This window comes from Aegilops tauschii, chromosome 4 (assembly GCF_002575655.3).
Source record: "Aegilops tauschii subsp. strangulata cultivar AL8/78 chromosome 4, Aet v6.0, whole genome shotgun sequence".
Taxonomy (NCBI): domain Eukaryota; kingdom Viridiplantae; phylum Streptophyta; class Magnoliopsida; order Poales; family Poaceae; genus Aegilops; species Aegilops tauschii.
The window spans coordinates 468,800,357-468,824,538 of NC_053038.3; the positions used below are offsets into that span (position 1 = coordinate 468,800,357).

General features: G+C 45.5%; 2 protein-coding genes across 3 annotated transcripts; one reads left to right on the top strand and one right to left on the bottom strand.

Moving 5' to 3' along the window:
* Nucleotides 1-5,662: 5,662 nt before the first annotated feature.
* On the bottom strand, nt 5,663-6,430 carry LOC109772830 (putative cysteine proteinase inhibitor 7). Its single transcript, XM_020331530.4, has one exon. It carries the CDS (start codon nt 6,382-6,384, stop codon nt 6,025-6,027), a length of 360 nt encoding a protein of 119 aa, XP_020187119.1. The 5' UTR covers nt 6,385-6,430; the 3' UTR covers nt 5,663-6,024.
* A 14,509-nt stretch (nt 6,431-20,939) lies between these two features.
* On the top strand, nt 20,940-23,889 carry LOC109772812 (uncharacterized). Of its 2 annotated transcripts, none has more exons than XM_020331507.4 (2): nt 20,940-22,600; nt 23,447-23,889. In XM_020331507.4, exons 1-2 carry the CDS (start codon nt 20,965-20,967, stop codon nt 23,473-23,475), a joined length of 1,665 nt encoding a protein of 554 aa, XP_020187096.2. In that variant the 5' UTR covers nt 20,940-20,964; the 3' UTR covers nt 23,476-23,889. The 2 variants fall into 2 exon arrangements, with proteins under 2 accessions (XP_020187096.2, XP_020187095.2); XM_020331506.4 differs by having other exon boundaries at nt 20,946-22,600; nt 23,444-23,889.
* Nucleotides 23,890-24,182: the final 293 nt, after the last annotated feature.

Consider the following 24,182-nt stretch of genomic DNA (forward strand, 5'->3'; position numbering starts at 1 on the left):
CAAGTGAGGAAAAAAAGAGAAAGGCCATAAAAAAGAGAAGGCCCAAAAAATGAGAGAAAAAGAGAGAAGGGACAATGTTATTATCCTTTTACCACACTTGTGCTTCAGAGTAGCACCATAATCTTCATGATAGAGAGTCTTTTGTTTTGTCACTTTCATATACTAGTGGGAAATTTTCATTATAGAACTTGGCTTGTATATTCCAACAATGGGCTTCCTCAAATGCCCTAGGTCTTCATGAGCAAGCAAGTTGGATGCACACCCACTTAGTTTGTTTTGTTGAGCTTTCATATATTTATAGCTCTAGTGCATCCGTTGCATGGCAATCCCTACTCCTTGCATTAACATCAATTGATGGGCATCTCCATAGCTCATTGATTAGCCTCGTTGATGTGAGACTTTCTCCCTTTTTTGTCTTCTCCACATAACCCCCATCATTATATTCTATTCCACCCATAGTGCTATATCCATGGCTCATGCTCATGTATTGCGTGAAGGTTGAAAAAGTTTGAGATTACTAAAGTATGAAACAATTGCTTGGCTTGTCATCGGGGTTGTGCATGATGAGAGCATTCTTGTGTGACGAAAATGGAGCATGACTAAACTATATGATTTTGTAGGGATGAACTTTATTTGGCCATGTTATTTTGAGAAGACATAATTGCTTAGTTAGTATGCTTGAAGTATTATTATTTTTATGTCAATATTGAACTTTTATCTAGAATCTTTCGGATCTGAATATTCATACCACAATTTAAGAAGAATTACATTGAAATTATGCCAAGTAGCATTCCACATCAAAAATTCTGTTTTATCATTTACCTACTCGAGGACGAGCAGGAATTAAGCTTGGGGATGCTTGATACGTCTCCAACGTATCTATAATTTTTTATTGTTCCATGCTATATTATATTCTGTTTTGGACATTATTGGGCTTTATTATACACTTTTATATTATTTTTGGGACTAACCTATTAACCGGAGGCCCAACCCAGAATTGCTGTTTTTTGCCTATTTCAGAGTTTCGCAGAAAAAGAATATCAAATGGAGTCCAAACGGAATGAAACCTTCGGGAACGTGATTTTTGGAACGAACGTGATCCAGAGGACTTGAACCCTACGTCAAGACTTCAACCAGGAAGGCACGAGGTAGGGGGGCGCGCCTACCCCCCTGGGCGCGCCCTCCACCCCCGTGGGCCCCTTGTTGCTCCCCCGACGTACTCCTTCCTACTATATATACCTACGTACCCCCAAACTACCAGATACGGAGCCAAAAACCTAATTCCACCGCCGCAACCTTCTGTACCCGTGAGATCCCATCTTGGGGCCTGTTCCGGAGCTCTGCCGGAGGGGGCATCAATCACGGAGGGGTTCTACATCAACACCATAGCCTCTCCGATGATGTGTGAGTAGTTTACCTCAGACCTTCGGGTCCATAGTTATTAGCTAGATGGCTTCTTCTCTCTTTTTGGATCTCAATACAATGTTCTCCCCCTCTCTCGTGGAGATCTATTCGATGTAATCTTCTTTTGCGGTGTGTTTGTTGAGACCGATGAATTGTGGGTTTATGATCAAGTTTATCTATGAACAATATTTGAATCTTCTCTGAATTCTTTTATGTATGATTGGTTATATTTGCAAGTCTCTTCGAATTATCAGTTTGGTTTGGCCTACTAGATTGATCTTTCTTGCAATGGGAGAAGTGCTTAGCTTTGGGTTCAATCTTGCGGTGTCCTTTCCCAGTGACAGTAGGGGCAGCAAGGCACGTATTGTATTGTTGCCATCGAGGATAACAAGATGGGGTTTATATCATATTGCATGAGTTTATCCCTCTACATCATGTCATCTTGCTTAAGGCGTTACTCTGTTCTTATGAACTTAATACTCTAGATGCATGCTGGATAGCAGTCGATGTGTGGAGTAATAGTAGTAGATGCAGGCAGGAGTCGGTCTACTTGTCTCGGACGTGATGCCTATATACATGATCATACCTAGATATTCTCATAACTATGCTCAATTCTGTCAATTGCTCAACAGTAATTTGTTCACCCACTGTAATACTTATGCTCTTGAGAGAAGCCACTAGTGAAACCTATGGCCCCCGGGTCTATTTTCCATCATATTAATCTCCCGACAACAAGCTATTTCTGGCGTCGTTTTTATTTTGCTTTATTTACTTTGCATCTTTATCATAAAAATACCAAAAATATTATCTTATCATATCTATCAGATCTCACTCTCATAAGTGACTGTGTAGGGATTGACAACCCCTTATCGCGTTGGTTGTGAGGATTTATTTGTTTGTGTAGGTGCGAGGTACTCGTGCATGGCCTCCTACTGGATTGATACCTTGGTTCTCAACAACTGAGGGAAATACTTACGCTACTTTGCTGCATCACCCTTTCCTCTTCAAGGGAAACCAACGCAGTGCTCAAGAGGTAGCAACTACCACATGAGCAGACACTCAGATCAATTAAATATTGCTTCTTTGCGAAACAAAAACTAAAGCACATAAATGCATGATATAACATCAGCAAGATCTACATGTAAAACTTCTATACTGCATATTCTCTTGGCATGTGGAAGTAATATTAAAAAAATGATAAGATAAGGCAAAGAAAATTGGCAGTAAAAGAAAAAGCTAGCTAGCAAATAATTACATTTTTATGACAAGCTAAATAGAGATGGATAATAGTGTGTCCATCTATATTCTATCATTCCAACTTGGATTTGCATATAGGTCGCATAGTTACCAATATCACGTTTTCTTCCACAGATAGATCTATTCATCTAACTGTAAGGATTGATAGTCCACCACAAGTATAAATCTTAATATCTAGTAAGATATTTTCAGTATTTTTTAAAGGAACCAGCCCATTTGCAGTTGAAAGTTTATACAAAAACATACATAGACGCCCACAAAGTAGCCAGAATCTCCATTTCTATTAGGTACTACTTTAGAACAAAGGAATTTTGAGGCAGATCACAGTTTTTGTTGGGCTACTGCCATTTTTTTATCCTACACCATGAAGCTGCAAAGATGAAAGACATTCAACACGTTTCTGAGTTTGATTACCATGACTTCCTGTTGAAAAGAGATGCCAAAACAAACACCCAAATGCAGTCATACCCATCTGGTCCTTAAATTGACTATCTAGAAGAAGCAAGCGATTCTCACCTGATAGCTTGGCTGCTCACATTCATATCCATCAACGAGTCTTACAGTGCAAAGCCTACAAGCTACACAAGCTATAGATTAAGATGCAATTTGAAGCAAACCAATAGAAGTCCACCCGGCTGTAACCCTTTCTCTTCGTCTCACCTCTTCCTCCGGTGTGTGCCACATACACCCATGCCGTTGAGCCGGTGGGCGGTGCGGAGTAGCCGGTCGGAGAGTCTGGGGTAGGGGAGAGAGAACAGGCCGTGGAGACCGGTGGGGGTGCGTGGGGGGTAGGGGTCGGCGCCATCGGGGGCCTCGACGATGAGGTCGGGGAGCCCGTTGGAAAGAAGCAGTCGACCGTTGTTGCCGCGGACATCCCCTGCAGCCACCTCCGTGCGTTGAGACAAGGCGGAGAAGGAATGGGAAGAGGCGAGGAATCAGGCTTACCTCAGATCCTGTCATCCGTCCCTATGGCGGCGCTGGTGGCAGACCACAGATCGAAGCCGCCGCAGCCTTCTCCTCCCACCCAATCCTCCCTCGAGGTGCACGGCATGCGGCGTGCTCGCAGCCGCGTCTCCTTCTCCTTCTCCTTCTCCTCTGCCCCACCTTCTCCTTCTCCTTCTCCTTCTCCTCCGCCTCCCCTTCCCAGCCCCTGGCAGCTGCTCTGCTGCCTCCTCCCGATGGAGATATGTTGCGTGTTTTGGAAGAGGAAAAGAAAAGGGAACGGGGCTCGAGGCAACTCCCCGTCCTCTCTTTCTTCTCGATGAAGCAAACCAGAAGCGTTGGGCGATATTTTCTGGTGATGTGGACAAGACGAGACACCCAATTGGCCATCGTGAATAGGAAAGCCCCTGCCGACGTGGCATAGGCGAGGGTGCGCCCTTTGCGCCACCGTTAATGGGTTTTATGAAGAGAACATCATTTTTTATTCAAGTCACCAAACCATTGAGAGAACTTAACTTTATCCAGGTATGCTATTTATTTATGAATTTGCCTTCATACCTTCAACATTGGCTGTTTGGTTCTCTAGTAGATTAATTAATAAGTATGTTAGTGCCAAATATATAGTTTACACTATATAACATTTTTTTGTTGCAATTAGAGAATTTTTTGCATGCTATAAGTCAGTCATGTTCTGTTTCTAGCTTTGCCACTACGTGTGATAGAATCACAGAGAGAAGCTATTTACAAAATTTTCAGGAGTAATACTGGTAGTTCATAAATTAATCAATGATGAGACTGACATCAACCCCATCACAGGAGACTTTGCATCGAGTATTAGAAGCAATTGCTAAGGTAATATGTACAAGTTATCTGATATAAGTATTTATTTTGAATGCATAACAAATTTAGAGTAATAGTGATTATTTTTGTTATATTAAAGGACCCTGAGTTTTTGTTTGGCCTCAGGCCCCGGAAATCCTTGGGGGGGGGGGGGGGGGGGGGGGGGGTGTGACAAAGAAATCTAGTCCCATCAGTGTCGTCTAGACCCAGGCGACAAAGCACCTCAAGAAGATAAACCCAACTGACATGATAGAAGGAGGTGGAGATATTCAAGTTGAGAATCATACCTGGTTTGTTTGTTCGATGTAGATCTTTAATCAGATTATGCACATATACGAGGTTTTCATTGACGCGTCGTTTTTGCACGAATGCACTCTAGCACTTGGATACTAGTGTCGGAACGTCAGGCACCAGAAGGTTAACCATCATCCTGTCTTAAACATATTATACGCCGATCGGGTGTTGGTCTTTTTCTTTTTTCAACACAGTACAGACGTAAGCGCTTATACATACGCGCATACATTCACCCCTATGAACGCATACATAGACACCCTACCCCTATGAGCATCTTCAAGAGACTGGGCCGATATATCATCTTGAGATTTACGAAGTCATCATAGGCGCCTTGTCCTCGACGGGAACGTCTCCTCTACTGAAAGTGCATCGCCGGAAATCCTGAAATAAATCCAGAAATAATGCGAGCACCAGGAGTTGTATCCTGATGGGCTGAGAATACCACTGTCTCTCTAACCATCCAACCACATGTTGGTTGGTGTTAGTCTTCGACTTTTGTGGCATCGGGCATTTTTAGGATGAGAACGATTTTAGCCGGATGTGTTAGGCTTACCAGTCCCCCAAAGATCGGCCAACCGCGGGAAGTAGGACTAGCAAGTTTTGAGCTTTGCTAATGCGTGAGAATCACCTATGTTTTCTTCATGTGGAGATTGAAGGTAGACAGCACAATCTCCTACTAATGCATTGTTCTTGTTACTATAATCTTTCTTATTTCGTAATTGGTATAGAAAAATGGTAATGCAAAAAATCTGACGTCAAATTTTTGAAGCATGGAAAATTAAACTTTTTTATGGCAAATTTAGTTCACGAGCACGAAAATTCCCTGACAAAAAAATAAATAAACTAAGACGGATTTGACATGCTTATCAACTAAATTTGCCATCATCGGCAAACACATATTATCATAAAAAACGTTCGATTTACCATGGTAAAAAATTTGACGCTGGAATTATAGTGGAGTATAGGGAAAACACCTTTGAGAACAATCACAGTATCCAGACTCTTATAAAATCACCAACATACATCATTCGGGCAGTGATGACAAAAAAGAAGTATACTGGGTGATAGTCACAACTTATTCCGGCGCTAGTGTGTGCGAACTGCACGCAGACAGGTATTTGCCGTGCCTTACTCGCGTAACAAATTAGACGACGTGTACTAGTACTTAAAAAACCCATGCACATACTATATGCCTGGGTAACGTAGATTATTCAGCGGAGTACGCGCGCGGCTTTGCCGCGGACCGTCACACTCACACGTACGAGTGCTCGGTGGCCATGCATGTGGCTAGAGCGCCTTGAAGCCGAGGAGCTTCCAGGTGCTGGTGCGCGAGCCGGGCACGCCCCACACGACGCACTCGTACCGGCCCCTGCTCCCGCCGGGCGCCCTCGCCGCGGTCACCACGAGCCGGTAGTTGGTACCGAGGCCGCCGCCCGCCGGCCGCTCCATCTCGCCGCGCTCCACCTTGACGAACACCAGGGTCGTCCGGCGCGTGATGTCATGCACGAGCACGGCGAACCGGCCCGCCTGCTGCACCACCATGCCGTTCAGGTCGCGGTCCGGTATCGGCGCCCAGGCAGCGTCCGTCGTCGCGGCGACGGCGAGCAGGACGAGGACCGCCACGAGCACAGCCTGCAGAGACCTCATGGTGGCGTGTCACACACTCGCACTGGTGTGCACTGGTGCAGTTTTCTTGTCGTATGTGGGTGCCTTTGCATGCCGAGATGTCGGCGATCTTTATAGCGCGGGCAAAGGCGTCGATCGTTGCGCGAGTCCCAAGCTAGCGCCGAGGCGAGCGACACGCAGCCGGACAGCGCTGCAAGTGCATGCCATGGTCAACAGGGGTGGATGCGTGATCACTTTCTCCGGATCGTGCGACAGCGAGGCCAGCTTGGTGCATGCGCCCCCGGAATCGAGGCCGGCCAGGGGACGGCGAGATCTAATTTCCGGAGGCGATATCTGGGCGTTGAAACTTGACGCATTGCGATCGAAGGTACGTACGCGCGCACGCCATCTTTTCCAGGGAAAGGATTGCATGCGTCCATGATCTTCAGCGTGATTTCTTGGCTCTGTAGGGCGGAGAGCCCTACCGGCCGTCCGCTCCCATTTTTTTCTTCGTAAATCAAAGTAAGAGCATCTACACGCGGGCTTGGCAAATCCGGCCTATATATCCGCGGACGCGCCTGGACACACCGGTGAACTTTGATTGGACACTCCCTAAATCCATGCCTTCGCACTCACGTATCTCATATTCCGAACCCTATATCCATACAAATTCATGCAACTACTACGTAGATCAACAAACGATCAAAATCAATAGAAAACATATAAACTGGTACCAAACGGGCGTAATTCACATGAACATCATCAAAAGATCACCAAACGGGTATAAGTCACACGGTTCAACAATCCGGCACATTGTAACTACATACTAGAACTAGATTATAAACAGGAGAGGGCGAGCTTCACCACTTCCTCGCCGGCCCTTTTCCCTTCCGGTCGCTGGCGCAGCTATAGGAGTCCGCGGCAGGAGCTGGGTCCATGTCGGACCCGTCGTCGGAGCATGAATCGGAGATGACGATGTAGCCTTGCAAGCGTCGGACGACGCGGTCTTGCTCGCGCTTGAGCTTGGCCACCCTTGTCGCCTCTGCCGCTGCCTCTGTCGCCTCTTGCTCGGATTGCTCAATGCCGAGCCGGTGCTGCTTGGCGTTGATCCTCCAGAGCCGTCGGGCCTTCGTCTCTGCCTCAGTAAGTGACCGACAGCACACCCACTCGAGGAGACGGTCCTCATCATTGAGCAACGGCATCACGCGGCTGCGGCGGGCGGACCGCACAACCGCGTTGGACCGGCCCCCATCTCCTTGCCCTCTACTTCTCGCGGCGGGCGACACGTGCCTCCGACTCTGGAATCCGCATCCGCGGCGTCGGCGAAGTGCGGGCACTAGAACCCGCCGCTGCCCGTGCGGAGCGGCGGCTGGATGTGGAGGAGGTCGTCAGATGGGAGGAGCAGATCGGGCAGGCTTCACAGATCCACACGCGGGGCGGGAAGTGCCGGCGCCGGCGTCGACGCTGCGGCGACGGGTGGCAAGTGGCGTCGCGCCGGACCCGGAGCTGTCGCCTGTATCGACCCGCGAGCGCTCGAGCGGAATACGGAGCGCCATCACCTCCTCGTCTCCGGAGCTGCCGTCGGAGTGGCTGCAGGTGCTGGACATGCTCGCCGATGCTAGGGATTGAACGAATTGGGGAAGTGGGAGCGTCCGGGAGCGGAGCGGAGTAAGCTAGGGTTTCTTCCGGACGAGGGATTTTGTGGGGTCGAGGTGGGCCAGCTGTGGGTCGGGCTGACGTGGCAGACGCACCCAGGAGTGCCCGAGCCGCCTCATATCCGCCCTACATTTGGGACGGATATAAGGGGTACTAGTCAGTCCGGGCGTTTGAGGCCCGTTTGAGAGCTCCGGTTGGGTCTTTTTTTGTGACCGATGAGTGACAGGAGGACCTGTCGGGGCGTTTGAGATGGATATAGGGTGTCTGGTTGTAGATGCTCTAAACCATCGACACAGCGTGCATGTCACAGTCATCCATATAACACTTTATATGTAAGTCGCCCGATTTTAAAATTTGGGTGAGTCAATTTTCTGATAGTTGATTCTTTTGTGAAGATTTATGTTTTTTTCCTTGTGTTGTTTCATGCCTTTTTAGGCTGATTTTTGACTTGCCCCTACTTGGGGCAAGTCAATTTTTTCTTAGGCTAATTTTTTGACTTGCCCTTGTTTGCGGTAAGCCGATGGCGGGCGGTGCTCACTCCGGTGATCGAATCACAGAGAGAGAGAGAGAGAGAGTGAGAGAGAGAGAGAGAGAGAGAGAGAGAGAATGAGCTGTGAAAGAGGGGATAGGTCCAGGCGATGGTTCTCATCTCCTGGTCTTGGAGTTGGACGCCGGGGAGGCTCCCAGCATGAAGTTGAAGGTGGAGGCTGGCGTCGCACGCTCTGCCACGCCGTCGTTCTCCTGGCGAGGGGTTGAAGACGACCCTGCCCCTCGCTCGGTTGGGTTGGGCCGAAACTTACAATAGGTAAGGCCTAGGTATAGTAGTTCTTTTCTATTTCTTAGATTTAAAAAAATTACAAGTGGAACCCACCCGCGGGTCAAATACCGCATCAGCATCCAGTTTGGGCAAACCAGCCAGGGACGGTTTTTGACCGGTTTAGGATTGTTTGGGGGGGTAAAGGAACCGAAAAAAGACATCAGGGGTTATGTGAACCCCAAGTTTTTTCAGGATAGTAAAAATGACTTTTCTCAACCATGTTACATATTGCATATTGTTTTGTTTGTATGCATCTTTGCTTTTGCTTTTCTTTATAGTTCTTATTTTTATTAGTCGCGATTCCTTTTACATGGGTATTTTTGGCATCGCCTTATCTATACGTAAGTCGTCTAAAAATGATTTTCGTCCGATTGTTTTTTAGTCGTCGATTCCTGCTTTGGGATTCGTGTTTTTTTTTGGGTTCTGTTCATGAGTTGTTTTGGGCTGTTTTTTTCTTAACTGGCCACATATTTGGGTCAAACAATTCTTTAACGGGCTTAAGGCATTACATGTGTGATGCACCCCTTCCTTCTCTTCCTATGTTCTTTTCAGTGTTTGCTTTTGTTTTCTATTTCTTTATTATTAGTCATTTTTTGTCAGTATTATTGGGATCTTCGGTGAGTGTACACACATATACTATAAATATATGCAAAAAATGCATTATTATATGATTATTCTTTGTATACTATAAAAAGCGTAATTTCAGTGCAAAGTTGTGTCCAAGTTTTTTTTTTCATTTTGTTTCATCTTAAAGGGTGATACCAACGGCACTAGTTCATTGTCCTTATAAAACTTAATATTTTGATTCTGCTTTACTTATTTTATGTTCTTTCTTCTTTAAGGGTAATAGCCATGCCACTAATTCATTTCTTCTTAGGAAACCTGTTTTAAAAAAATTCACTATTATATGTTTAGTCTTGCATATTTTAAAAAGTGTAATTTTTTGTGTATATTGGGTGCAAATTATGTCATTGCTTGTTTTAGATTAAGTTTTTCTTTTTAAAGGGTAATACCGATGCCACTAATTCATTCTTTCTTAGAAAATCTTATTATTTTTATTTTGTTTCAGTTTTCATTTCATTTTATTTCTTTAAAGGGTATACCAGTGGCACTAATTATTTTGATTTCGTTTTAAGTTTTATTTGATCTTCTTTCTTCTTTAATGGTATACCGATGCCACTAATTCATTTTCCTTAGAAAACATCGTAACTTTTATTTTGTTTCAGTTTTAATTTCATTTTTTTCTTAAAGGGTAATACCAAAACCACTAACTCAGTATTCTGATTTTCTTATGTTTTGGTATACTTTCTTTCTTCTTTAGTGGTAATATAAATGCCACTAATTCCATCCCTTTTAGGAAACTTCCTTTTGTGAAAATTACACTATTATATGCTTACTAGCTAATTGTTTGTGTGTTTCAACAGGGAATACATATTCATTTTTTTATTTTTCATTTCCTTTCTTCTTTAAGGGTAATATCAATGCTACTAAGTCATCTTCCTTATAATACTTCTTTCTGAATATGTTTTAGTTTTTATTTCATTTTCTATCTTACTTAAGGGTAATACCAATGCCACTAATTCATTCTCCATATAAAACTTCATTATTTTAATGTTTTAGTTTTTTTATTTTATTTAGTCTTCAAGGGTAATAAAAATGTCACTAATTCATTCCTTCTTAGAAAATTTATTTTTGTGTGAAACTTTCTTTCTGATTTAATTATTCTTGCATATTATAAAAACAAAAATTCCAAGCAAATTGTGTGCAAATTTTGTCATTTTTGACTAATTTTTATTTATTAACATTTCAGTACAAAAAGCGCAAGAAAACCATGGTAGTTAAAAGAAATCGTGGTATTCTAATAATACTTACAAAATAGGAGGGAGTTGTGTGGTTCGAAAAAGCCATGTCTCACCATAAAGATGATGGATGGCAATATCTTATAGGTGTGCATTTATAGAAAAACACTCCCAGCTTTGGCGATGTTTTGACCAACGAGACAGAAGATCGATAGCAATATCCGCCTAGGTGTAGCATTTTTAGATAAACACTATCGGCAGTGGCAATAGTTTTAACAAATTAGACAGGAGCCGCTCACACGAGCATCGCTAGCGCGTGTGGTTGGGCATGCACACGCATGCAGGTAGCTAGCCAGACAACACGCCAAGCTAGCTCATGTGTAGATGTGTTTCTAGTGGCAGGCCTGTGTAAGAGTACATAGTACAGGGGCATGACTGGGTATAAGTACTGTGCAAGTAGGGGCAGGACTGAGTAGAAATCGTTTTGTGTAGATATGGATGTATTTGGTTATCTGCATCGTTTTTTGCCTGTTGCCTACTTGTTCCAGTTAGGCCTGTTTTAGCATATGCAGGCAAAAAATCATCATTTGCATGTTAACTAGTTGCCTACATCCCCTCTCCCTGCATCGTAGCAATGTCTCTACGCACTGTGTTTGATTTCTCACATTGACTGTGCTCATACTAGTGCATGTTGTTTGGTTGCCTGCAAGGGATAGGATTAAGACTTAACAGCTATCCATAACACACAATGCCATGGCAATTGCGATGAACAATGACGATGACAAAAGCAACTAGTTCGCTGCGCCGCCACCGGACTCAGTGCCAAGGCCACCATCCACCGCCGCGGGCTCACCCATCTGGAACGCCGACCTCTTCGGGTCAACGAGCGAGCCTCCCGCCGCCGTGGCGAGCATAGCCTCCAGGAGAAGCGGACGGCATGTACAACGCCGTCACGCTCTTCTGTAAGTGGGATACACCCTACCGAGGCTTGCCTCGCCGCACTCCTGCCTGGAGCCGCTTAACGACGCGGTGGGAGGCCCGCGTTGACCTGCAGGTTTTTGAGCCGACCGTGATGTGCACGGCAACAGTCTTGCCGAGCACCGCTCAGCGGCGAAGCGCGTCAGGCTCTCCTACGGGAGCTCGGCCTCGTCGTGCTGCTGCTGGCGCGGGAGCTACTTAGTCACTCTGCCTCCGCCGCTGAGGCACCTATGGCGACGCCAAGCTGCATCTATCCAAGGGCCAGGACGTCGTCGCCCGCATTGGTGGAGGATGACGCTATGAGGAGGCCGAGAGGAACAACCAGGTGACCGAGATTAAGAAGTGTCATTAACACGGATCACACATATGCATATGTACATTCACGAGGAACAGGTTAGATCTAATCGTCTGCGATTGTCGAAACAGAATATGTGTAACATGAAAGTCATGTGAAATTATAAGATGGAGCTACTGGTCAAAGGAAATTTCAAACGGTCGACTGTGCGCAACGAATTTGACAAAATTCGTCCAAAAGAGCTCCAAACATGAACATGAAATTAAACATTTGCGGTCGACGAAACTACGAACCGATCGGAAAGATGGAACCATTACATCGATGTGCATCTTTTATTCTTTTTCATGTAGAGCTTATATCAAATCGAAACACCGTTGTGTAGATTAGAAGGGGTAGAATAACGAAGAGTAAGAAGGAGCTTACTGGAGTTAGAAGAGAAACCCACCTACATCATGTACGCATCCTTGCATCCCATCGTGCTAGTGGATCCACCCATGTGCCCTCAATATGGCTCTCTTTAGCCTGGCTCGCTAGCCAGGCTGAGGAGTGCTTTAAATTCCATGTTATGCAAGAATTTGATGCAGCCTAGGTAATCAAACATGCATGTTTCTTTCCGCGGGGGCCTGGTTGAGGTGGATGCAGTCTACCAAATGCATCCTATGTGTTGAAATACGTTGCCCGTTTCTCTTCATCAGTTCGGACTTTTGGAGCAACTGGCTGGTGCATGAATTCAATATGGTATCAGAGCCAAGAGGTCTTGAGTTAAAAACCCTGCCAACGCAGTATTAAAAATAAAATGATTCTGCGGCCTACATCGATCCCACGTCTAAGGACTAAATAAGCCTAGACGTGAGGGGAAGTTTTGAAATATGTTGCCTGCCTCTCTCCATCAGTTCGAACTCTTGGAGCAGCTGGTTGGTATAAGAATTCAATACTATGCAAATGGTAGCTCATCTCATTAGGACGTCATCTGGCAGTAGGCTCGATTGAAACAAGTTTTCGGTCATTCGACAGACCTAAAATTATTTTCAGCTGATAGACATGTAGTTGCTGCCTCAATATAAATTTTTGATTCGGATGTATATACAAAACCTTTTACTGTATTTGTTTACTCATTTCGATTCGTATTTGGTCTCTATTAAAATATCCAAATCATCTTATATTGTAAAAGGAGAGAGTACATCACCATAACTTGTACGTCAATGGCGATCTCGATGTCAATGCACGTATTTTTCTATAAGGGAAAAATTGGGTCAATGCACGTTGATACGAGGAAAAGGGCTGCGCTCGCGTACGTGACGGGATCCGTCTTGGAAAACCTGAGACTACTCGACGAAATGTCATTCAAAGACGAGCCGGCCGGGTCAAACATCGTCGTTTGTCGCTATTCGATCGTTCGAACGTACATACGCGTTGAGCGATGCACTCCAAGTCCACTGGCTCACCGCCTTTTGGTCAAGCTGCCCTGGCATGTACGTGAGCGATCATGCAACGAAATCAAGTAATAGCACTCCTACTAAGCATGCATGCAAGTTGCACGTATAAAATGAACCGACCGAGCTCGTGGACTTCAACAGAAATCATGTGTGATCTTTTTCGAACTTTGTTCTGCGTCTCGTACGCATGGGATTCCATCATTCTGACTAATGCAAGTACTTGTTTATAGAAGATCATGTGTGATCTTTTTCTAAATTGCAGCAATGTGCTTCGAGATCTTCCTAAGACGATCGATGAACTCTGTTTAAGACATGGACTGGTCCAAGTCCCAACCACTAGCTAGCACGTATCCGGGTTCGTACACTCGTCTTTATGACGCACACGACGCATGCACTCTGATGTATAAAATGTACACCAAACACATGACTGTGTGCTAGCCTCGTACTATGTATAATTGTGGCAACACCAGTGGGCTAGCAAGTCAGGTGCCGGGCCCGGAGCTTACCTACAACCAAGTGGGTACTAGTTACCATACCAAGGTTTATCCGACTCTGATGAGGGAGGGTCAATGATGGCGGCACGCCTTTAGCTTTGCTTCAATGTTTATGGTCGTCGCTCGGTGGTCTATGGACCTGGATATAATTTTAATTATATTTTGTGTTCTTTGTATTGACATGGCAAATGATGAATATATTCACCCGGAAAAAAAAGATGAATATATTGAAAGTTCATTTTTTTTAAAAGTACTAGTTACCATGGCTGGGCGAATTGGGCAATGAATCCGAAAGATTTTGGCTTAAAGTAGTGGTTTGCTGGCAAGGAAAAGAAACTGTACAGTAAATCTTGCAGACATATACATATGGCCCACATGTCAATGGCCTAGGTGTTACTTTTGACTTATCAGGACGAGTTAAATCTGCTGACTTGTACGCATGCATGGTCAAATGATCCTCAGCTGGCCAGGCCTTGCATGCAAACTAACCTGAACTCTGTTGACTGTTGACATGGCACGAAGCACGATCTGTTTCACTTGAGTGGACGATGACCGCAAAGATATGTGAATGATTTTGTTTTAACCATTGCGGGGCAAAAGTTTTTTTGATGGTGCTACAGCGGACTTACGTCGGCCTGAACTATTTTCATTATAAATAAGATTGAGATACAACAGGACAGGTACACCAGATATCACCCGACACATAGGAGAAGGAACTAGGAACAACAGAATAGAGGACGGAACAAGGAACAACAGAAAAAGAACCAGAAGCGAGCTACGACAAGCAGCCAACACCAAAAACTTAGCATCCATCACCACCAGTGGACCGAGAAGAGCGAGAACTAGCTTTGTTGGATCCGTCGAAAGGACATCCGCCACCAAGAAGACGTAGAAGAAGTTGCCTGCTACCATGCGATCTCTGCAGGGCAAAAGTTGCCAGTTATATTTACCCCCTCCGTTTTTAAATATAAGACTTTTTAGAGATTTCAATACAAACTATATACGAAGCAAAATGAGTAAATCGACGCTCTAAAATATGTTTATATACATCCGTATGTACTCTCTATTGAAATCTCTAAAAAAGGCTTATATATTTAGAAACGGGAGTAATTTTTAGATCGGCTACTCAACCTTGGCATGGAGCTCAATGTAGTAGTCCATTTGAGTGTGTGCATGATGTTCTCTTTCTCAGCAAAGAATTGTTTTACTAACTTATAATGTAGCATCAAAGGAATATTAAGCATAATGACCATACATCATATCTATGAGTGGCTAAGATGCACACAATTAACACAAACGCATGCATGCATGATAAAATATAAAAATGCCATAAACAACAAAGTCATAGCACACTGGAACCATGCGTAACGCGAGGAAGTGGGTGTTATCTATGAACTATGCCGCCATCCATGTGTAGCAAAAGGCTCCTTGACCACCTGCATGCTCAATCACATACACACCATCATAAACAATCGGTTGATGAACACTAAACCACAAACAAAACCAATGCATACAACGGTAGATAACATACATAGGGGATAAAGTTTTACCATGTGTCCCTTGTTAGAGCTTTATACGATCGCGAATCGCCAGACCCATTATAGTTCATTTTTTTACTCTAATTCGATGGTTATTTTATCAACAACCAACTCTAACCGTCCATTCACTTGATTGCATGTACTAGTTGAACACTGCTACATGCCTATACTAGTGGCAAGATGCATGCATATAATATTATAATGCTTTATGCGCTCATGCACACACACGAATGATCAACACTCATGCACACACCCGTAAAAAAAACACTCATGCACACACATGGATACACACAAAAGAGTGCTTCTGGATGATTAAACATCTCGAAACAGGCTTTCGCCCGGTTTTATAGATAAAGCACCATGACGATCAAACATACACACACATTCTCAAGCTACTCAAGGCTTACACAAAAACTTTGCCATCAACATTCCTGAATTGACACATACACACTTATAAATCATCAGTTTTCTTCTGCAACGTAGACCGACGCCATTTATTCACTTGCTTGTTGCATGATGTAGTTGTACAGTAGTATGCTTATATATAGTGGCAAGATGCATATACTGTTAGTATGCGCTCGTGCACACGCATGCATGACCACCCCCGTCCTGTTACGTGCACGAGTGTACACGCACCGCCCCCGGCCCGATCAGTTTACGCGCTTGAACTGCAGAAGCGTCCACCGCGAGGTCTCGGGGACTCCCCAGATCACCGCCCGGTACTTGGCTGTGGCGCCGCCGTCCTCGACGGCGGTGACCACCATCTGGTACCTGATGCCGGCCTTGTCAGGGCGCTGGTCAACGCCGGAGACGCCGGCGTACGTCAGCTTGGCGTTCCGGCTCAGGCCGTACACCAGCACCGCGAAGCGCGCGAGCATCGGCCCGCGGGGGTCGGCCGGCATGACGACGCCCACGGCTACGGTCGGCGGCTTCTCGGATCCAAAGGCGAACGCCGCGCCCGCTCCGGCGACGAGGACTGCGAGGAGGAAGAGGATGGCAGCCGGTGACCTCATTGTGCGTGTGCCTGTCGGGCTAGCTAGCTACGGTGTTGCTAGCTGCCTAGTAAGGCTAGCTAGCTAAGCTTAGTGTCGAGCTTTTGTTGAGCGTGTATGGTTGTGGTGAATTGATAGGCCAGGTTAGATGGCTATTTATTCAGCTCCTTGAGTGTGAAACTGAAGAAGGAAGGTTTGCGGAGTGGTAACTTTAATTAACATCTCAGGAAACAAAAGTGCGTACGCGGTTCCGTCAGATTTAAACAGCGTAGCAACGAGTGTTTCGTACGCCTTTGTTCATCAAAAGATGCAGTTTTTTGTCGTGTAAATACTGGTGATCAAATAATTCTCTTATACTACTGTACACAGTTCTTTTTATTTCTTGAGAAACATAGTAAGGACACATGCACACTCATCCTTATAAACGCACACACGCAGCCTATAACTTAATCATACTCCGAACCTCATAGTTGAGAGTGAAGTCTGAAATGAACTTTAAGGTTGTAGAGGTCGACGCAAATGAACCCTCACCTCCAAATTCCTGAAATCTGTGCCCTAACCTTTCTGATCTCGGTTTATCCGAACCTTAGATATGTTTGGCAGACCGGGAAAAGCATAATCCTGGCCGGGTACTCCCTTCTCTCACTGTGGTGTGGGTCAACACATCATAGCCATTTTTCCTAGTTCCCATCTCAATACGACTAGCTTTAGCAGAGGGGAGCAGCACAAGATGGCAGCCACCGGACGACCCCAGACATGGTGATGGCCAGCGAGGGCAGCGGCTGCTTGTGGCGGGGAGCATCGCCAGCCGCGGCAGTACGCGGCGCTGCGCCGGCGAGTGGCACCAGCAGTACGACAGCGTTTGGTAGCATGGGCCCACTTCGCCGACCACACCTCACGCCTTACGAAGTTCAGGGACAACCAAGCCGCTCATGACACCGTCGGCGGTATCCACGCCACCGCAGTTGCCGACACCGTCCACGAACTGGACGGGCCGGATGAGGAGCTTCAGAGGCGCGCGGAGGGCGTCGCCAAGCAGCTGGTCGCGCTCACGGTGGCTGCGTGTCTGGACGTTGCAGGGGTCTTCTGACAGCTACTGACGGTGTCGCATGGGCACGTCAAGTCGGAGGAGGCGCCAAAGGCCGAGTACGAGCTTCGCCTTTTTCCCGACGTCCGTTTGTTTCTTTTGTGTACTTGCACACATCGATTAGCTGGCGGCTAGAATCGATCTATCGGCTGCGCATGGCCATGGTGCTCAGAACCGTGCCCAAGGAAAGTAGGTCATTTTCTGGGAGCAGATCGAACACCTTGAACTCTAGTGCAGCCGCGCCTCCTCGCAGTTGGTATTGAGGGGATTGGGGAAGGAGATACATATGACAGATGGGCGGCCCATGCAGTAAGCGACAGTAGAAATGAATCCCGGCTGGGATCGCGCCTTTCCTATTTCAGCAAACAGGATTTTACTCATACAAAGTATGGATTGGCTGGGATCTGTAAATACGGGGTACAAACTTCAGGGATTTAAAGGTGAGGATTCATTTACATCGGCTTCTACAATCTCAGGGTTTATTTCAGACTTCACTCCATAATTGACGGACAAGCTATACCACCGAGAGACTAACCCGGGAAAGCCTAAATTTATCGAACATCCATGCCAAGTCTACAATTTAAGAGAGAATTTAAATACAGTTTGACATATTCTTCCACAAGAAACCAAACCAACTAAGTTATGCTCAGACTGTCATACTGTACAAACTTCATGTAGCGATGAATAATGAAAACTTGTTTAAAAAGAAAGAAAAAATTGTGTTGTTGCATTTTACGGTACAGCCCCAGAAGAAAAGGAAAAGAAAATAAGCCGAGAACATAGAACCGTCTATATGTCGCCTGTTGTGTGACACAACGCAGCCGTCACCCACATCTACCCCCGTGTGAGCCGTTCCACTATGATGTCTGACCATCATAGTCTGCTCATTGCGAATAGCAACATATGGGTTGTTATGTCCCAGAAAAATATAGAACGCTGATAACGACCACACGTCTGGCATATTAGACATCCGCCCATACACCGTATGTGACGTGATCAGGAGGCAGCCCACACGGATTGTGTGTGGACGAAAATTAGAATTGCCCACACGTGTGGGCGCAGCTACTTCGTGCCGCACGCCCAATAAGTATCACCCATCTTCACCCCGCGCGTGTGGCACGAAGCAAAAATACCCACACGTCCTGGGGCAGCTACGTTAGGTACCCGCGAGATGACGATTTAGTTGCCATCCGGGATGACAGATGTAGTCATCTGGGATGGCAAATATAGTTATAAAAGCATGGCAACTCTATCTGCTTTGGTTAACTATAGTTGCCATGTCTAATTTATGGTAGTTGCCGCGTGTAATCAAACCATAGTTGGCGTGTGTGATTAACTACTTGCCACTGGTCAAACAGTAGTTGTCATGTGTGTTTACCTAGTTGCCACTTGTGGTCCAACCATAGTTGTCATGTATGGTTAATCACAGTTGCCATGTGTGTTTATCTGGTTGCCACGTACGCGCAACTGCAGTTGACGTCTAGCAACGAATCATAGTTGCCATGTGTGTTTACCTAGTTGCCACGTACGCGTAATTGCAGTTGCCATCCAACAACGTACAAGGGTCGTGTGACCGAAAAGCAGTTCGCCCACACGCGCGTGGACTAGGTGGTGGTTGTGTGGGAAGAAACCAGTTCACCCACACAGCGCAACTGGCAAACCGCGTGCTGCGGGGCGTGTGGACAAACTTTCCAACGCTTACACACCAGCCCCGTCCTACATGGCACGCAAATTCTGCCTCAATGTGTCAAGATTCGTGCAAACTTGACTGGACGGTGATCCACGCGTGTGGGCGAGTTGCAAAACTGCATGCCACACGTGTGGGCGTTATCATTTGCGAAAACATACGGGTTGTCGGTTTTCTTTTTTTTATCTATCTTTTTTATATGTTTAAAAAAATGTTCCAAAACATATATTTAGAAATATATTTTTTTACTAATTTATAAAAACATGCTGATGGTGTATTATAAAAAATCCTAGTGTATCAAACAATGCTCATCATGAATTTAAACAAATTCATCATGTATTCTCCAAACAAATATTCAATGTGTGTTAAAAAAAGTTCATCGTGCATATTAAAAAAATGTTGATCCTCTATTATTAAAATATTTATCGTGTATGAAACATATTAATTGTATGTACAAGAAAATCATCATGTAGAGGAATGTTTGTCCTATTTAAGAAACATTAATCGTGCATTCAGAAAAATAAATAGATTAACAAATAAAGAAAGAAAAAAGGGATATAAAAGACAATATTAAACAAAAAAAATAAAAAGATAAAAACAAAAAGGAAAACGGCACAAATCAATAAAATACAGAAAACTGTACCACAGAAATCCATACAGAAGAAAATCGAAATGGACACAAATCAATAAAACATAGAAAACAAAACCATAGAAACCCATGCAGAAGAATATGAGAGCAACTAATCAAGTAGTATTGTTTCGGGAGCTCCCGCAAGAGTCACTTTGGGTGGGCGGGGAGCGCACCACTTGACGCGCTCTGAGCTACCGCCACGTGTCACGCTTTAGGCGCTTCCTCCGGATTTTTTTTCTGTACGCCTTTTCGACTTTCAGATGATTTTTCCTTTTTTTGGATTTTCAGTTTCCCCTAGTTTTTCCTTAGGTTTCGAACCCAAAAAAAATATTGTTGCGCAGAAAATACACATTTTTTCTTTCGTGAGAGGCACAGATTTACTTCTCGTAGAGGCACGGATTTGCTTCCGCAAGAGGCACAATTGTGCCTCTCGACAAGGAGAAAAATGTGTTTTTTTCTTCCATGAGACACAGATTTACTTCTCACGGACGTACAGATTTGCTTTCGCCAGAGGCAGAGTCGTGCCTCTCGGAAAGGGAAAAAACGTGTTTTCTACTTCCACAAGAGGCATAGATTTACTTGCGCGGATTTGCTTCCGCGAGAGGCACAGTCATGCCTCTCGAAAAGAAAAGAAAAACACCTTTTTCTTTCTTTCGCGAGAGGCACATATTTATTTTATTTGAACGCACATATTTGCATTTGCGAGAGGCACAATTATGCCTCTCGAAAAGGGAAAAGCACATTTTTTTCCATGAGAGACAAGATTTATTTCTCGTGGGGTCACGGATTTGCTTCCGCGAGAGGCATATTCGTGTCTCTTCTACGAGAGGCACATTCGTGCCTCTTCCGTGAGAGGCACAAATTTACTTCTCGTGGAGGTAAGATTTGATTCCGCGAGAGTCATAATTGTGCCTCTTCGGAAAGAAAAAAAAAGCATGTTCCAGTTTAATTTTCTGGGTCCGTTTTTATCGTGATAAAAAGTTCATTGATCTAGTTCTGAAGATCTCGACGCGACGGTGAAAACGATTCAAGATTTGAAGCATGGTTTAAGAGATAAATTTTTTTAAATAAACGAATCTACGAAAAGGAAAACTCACAGGTTGCGATATGTGGCAGGTGAAAATTATCTTTGCAAAAAGTACTCCTTGATTAATTAGTGATTTCGGAAGAATCGAAAACCCTGCCTCGAACTGGGCCAGGCCACGTCATTACATGCAAAGGAAAAGAAGAAGGGCCCAACCCAAATTCAGCCGAACAAATCCAGCAGTTTCTCCCTTTCCCTTTGAGAAAAAAAGAAAGATCATCCAGCAGTTCCCCAAATCCCCGCATGCGCCGGCGACCGTGGACCTCGCCGCCGTTACGGAAGTCCAGCCGCGATTCCAAACCCACCACCCACCTGACCGCGTCATACGGGGAACCAGAAGACCCACAATTCGATCCCGGCCAGGCGGAGGAGAGCCAAAACCGACCAAAGCCCTGACTGCTGCCAGCCCGCGATCCCCAAACCCCGATCGATCAGCCCCGCCGCCGCCGCCGCGGAGCACGATGCTCGATTTGGACACGGAATGGATCCGCAAGATCTTCGCCGCCTCCTCCCAGCCCCCGCCGCTCCCTCCCCGCGATGCCGCGGCCCCGCCGCCCGCCTGGTTCCTCCTCGAGCCGCTCGGGTACATCGCTGACCACGAGAACGCCACCTCCGCGGAGGCCTCCTCCAGCACGGGCCACACCGTCCGGGTCACCGTCTGCGCCGCCGACCCGCTGGGCCTCTCCCACGTCTGCGTCCACTGCCCAGGCCTCACCGACGCCGACTTCTCCGACCGGCCCACCGTCGTCTGCTCCGAGAAGGACCTCCTCGTCCTCTCGGTCGTCTTCATCTTCGGCGCCTACGCCAAGGAGGGCCTCAAGGAGTACTTCGTCTACAGGGCCGGGCCCGGCCGGCCGTCCCTCCACCTGCTCCCAGGCCCCTTCCCGCGCGTCCTCACCAAGGCCGACGTCGCGCTCGTGCCCCGCGACGACGGCGCGCATTTCCTCCTTCCCGTCCTGTGCTTCACGCTCGGACGCTGGGTCTATGACCTCCATGTGTTCTCTTCCACGACCTGGGCTTGGAGCGTGAAGGAGGTGGAGGGGGACGTGTCGCCCGGTGCCAGGGCTGAGGTGTCCCACATTATAGCTTCCAAGGTGATTCTGCTCGGAGAAGGCACGGTGGGATGGGTTGATCTCTGGAGGGGGATTGTGGTCTGCAATGTGCTCGAAGAAATGCCCGTGCTGCGGTTCATCCCGCTGCCCCCACTGATGCCTGGCCACAGGGAGGGCCCCAAGTCATCCCCGTGGCCCATTCGGAACGTCTCCTGCAGCGATGGTTTGATCAAGTATGTCGAGATAGAGAAACATCAAAGGCATGATCCTGACGAAAGGCCGTTCGATGACATTGATACACTCTACGAGGCAGACTGCTTGAAGAAGCCCAAAGTAATGGGCTGGAAGGCCATGACATGGTATAGAAGGTTCTCTTGTGACCATTGGAGCAAGGGGTCCGTGGCTTATGATAAGGAAATCTCAGTTGACCAACCAATGCATTCAGTGTTATTGCCTGAGCTGACGGATGATACTGCCGGAGAGTTGACACTAAAGGACATGCTAGCATCTTACCCTGTCTCGAGCTTGGCAGATCATTGTGATGATGTTGTTTACATGTTGTGTGAATCAAAATCTGGCAGCAAAAAGTCATGGCTGATCACTGTTGACCTGAAAAAGAAGATATTGGTCGAATTGGCACCATTTCCTCTTGAAGGATATTACAGCCCAGCCCACCCTTCTGAACTGTCCAATTATCTGAACGTAGCTCCAGGTGAATATACCAATGCTTGTTTGTAGATCATAAATTTTTTCCTTGGAGACATAGTACTCTGATTACGTTCTTTTGTTAAGCAAGTATTTCTATTATGAGTACTTAAATGTGTTTTGTGCATCTCATTCTCTGCTGGTCTGGGTTGCTTTCACCATGAATGCAAATTGAGTAGCTCATATCCTGATGAACAAATATTAATTTGGTTAGATCTTGAGATACCTTGACAGATGCTAAGCAATTGACTAACACATATTCACCCTTAGTTTGTTCATCTAAAGACCACCTTGCATTCACGATATTGATTCTGGTTATTTTATCTTGTTCACATGTGATTGTTGAGTTTAGCATTAAATGCTGAAAGCAATTATACTGTCTGGGTAAGATTCATACGAAGAAACATGTATCAGGATTAAAATTTACCTGCAGGTGTGGTCGGCGACCTCTGAAATATTTGGATAATGTCAGTTGACAAACCCATTCGATCATAGCAAAACACAATTCAGCTGGCTGAGCAACTGGCAAAATGTATGTGGCCAGGAGATGTCACTGCCAAATCTGTAGGGATATCCGGATACAGAAACTTCTGGCCACGTCATTTTTTTATGCCTAGTAGCTCTTTTTGTTGCCTTTTATGACTGAACTTCAATTGGCAATATAGCTGACAATCGTGGGGATTTCCAGACCAGTTGGTGAGGTTTTGTGGATGAATGATTTTTATATAGGATGCTTTTATGTTTGCTGTATGCGCTATTTCTAGTGTTGTGACGTTGAAGAAACTCTATGAACATAAGAGTGGCTTTGGGGCCTTCGATAGGCATTCATCTCACACTGTCTCTGATGCAGCAGAGGAAGAAGATACTTCAGAAGGACCCTGAGAAGGAGCTGGTGACAAGGGCATGTGTGGTGCTCCAGCGCCATCCTCGCCATCCAGAACCCAACTCAAGCCTCCCTGGGAACGCAAACATGGAGATTTTTCTGGTGTCTCAACCTCTGTTCTCGTCTTCTCCACAACTCTGCTGCTCCCATTTTATTTACTGGGCTATCTTGTGTTTTGCTGCTACCTTTGAGTGGATGTCGTTTTATAATTTGCTTAGCTTTCTGTGTTAGTTGAATGGTGTACACTGTTTTGGTTAACTGGTCTTTGTATAGGCCTTTTGGTTTGCTTTCTCTCAAATCCTGGTAATGGAAAAACTTACTGTTGGTCGAAGATATATTAAGTGGCGTGAAAATAATCTGTTATATATACGTGGAAGATTAATAATTCTTATAAAGCCTTGTCCAAGCAGCAACACAGATACAGTATCCTTTTGTGCATTCGTCTCTCTTATGGCTCGTGGAAAAGTGTCGAAAAGGGAATGAACTTTTTAAAATGAGACTTTCGTGGCTAGATGGTACAAAAGGAAAAAAATCCCCCGCAAAAAAAAAAGGAAAAAAATTTCACCTATTCATTTGGGAGGCAGTGGATACCTCTAAGTTCAGGGAGTTGTTCTTGACTTGGCAATGATGAATAAGACTATTGTGAAAATGTTTATAGATGTTTTGAAATCAATCGCAATTTTTGACAAAGGATGATGGTAGACAA

Coding starts and splice junctions, on each gene's coding strand:
- LOC109772830 (XM_020331530.4), bottom strand. CDS start 6,384: ATGAGGTCTCTGCAGGCTGTGCTCGTGGCGGTCCTCGTCCTGCTCGCC.
- LOC109772812 (XM_020331506.4), top strand. CDS start 20,965: ATGCAAAGGAAAAGAAGAAGGGCCCAACCCAAATTCAGCCGAACAAAT. Junction 22,601..23,443: donor TTATCTGAACGTAGCTCCAG/GTGAATATACCA, acceptor TCTCTGATGCAG/CAGAGGAAGAAGATACTTCA.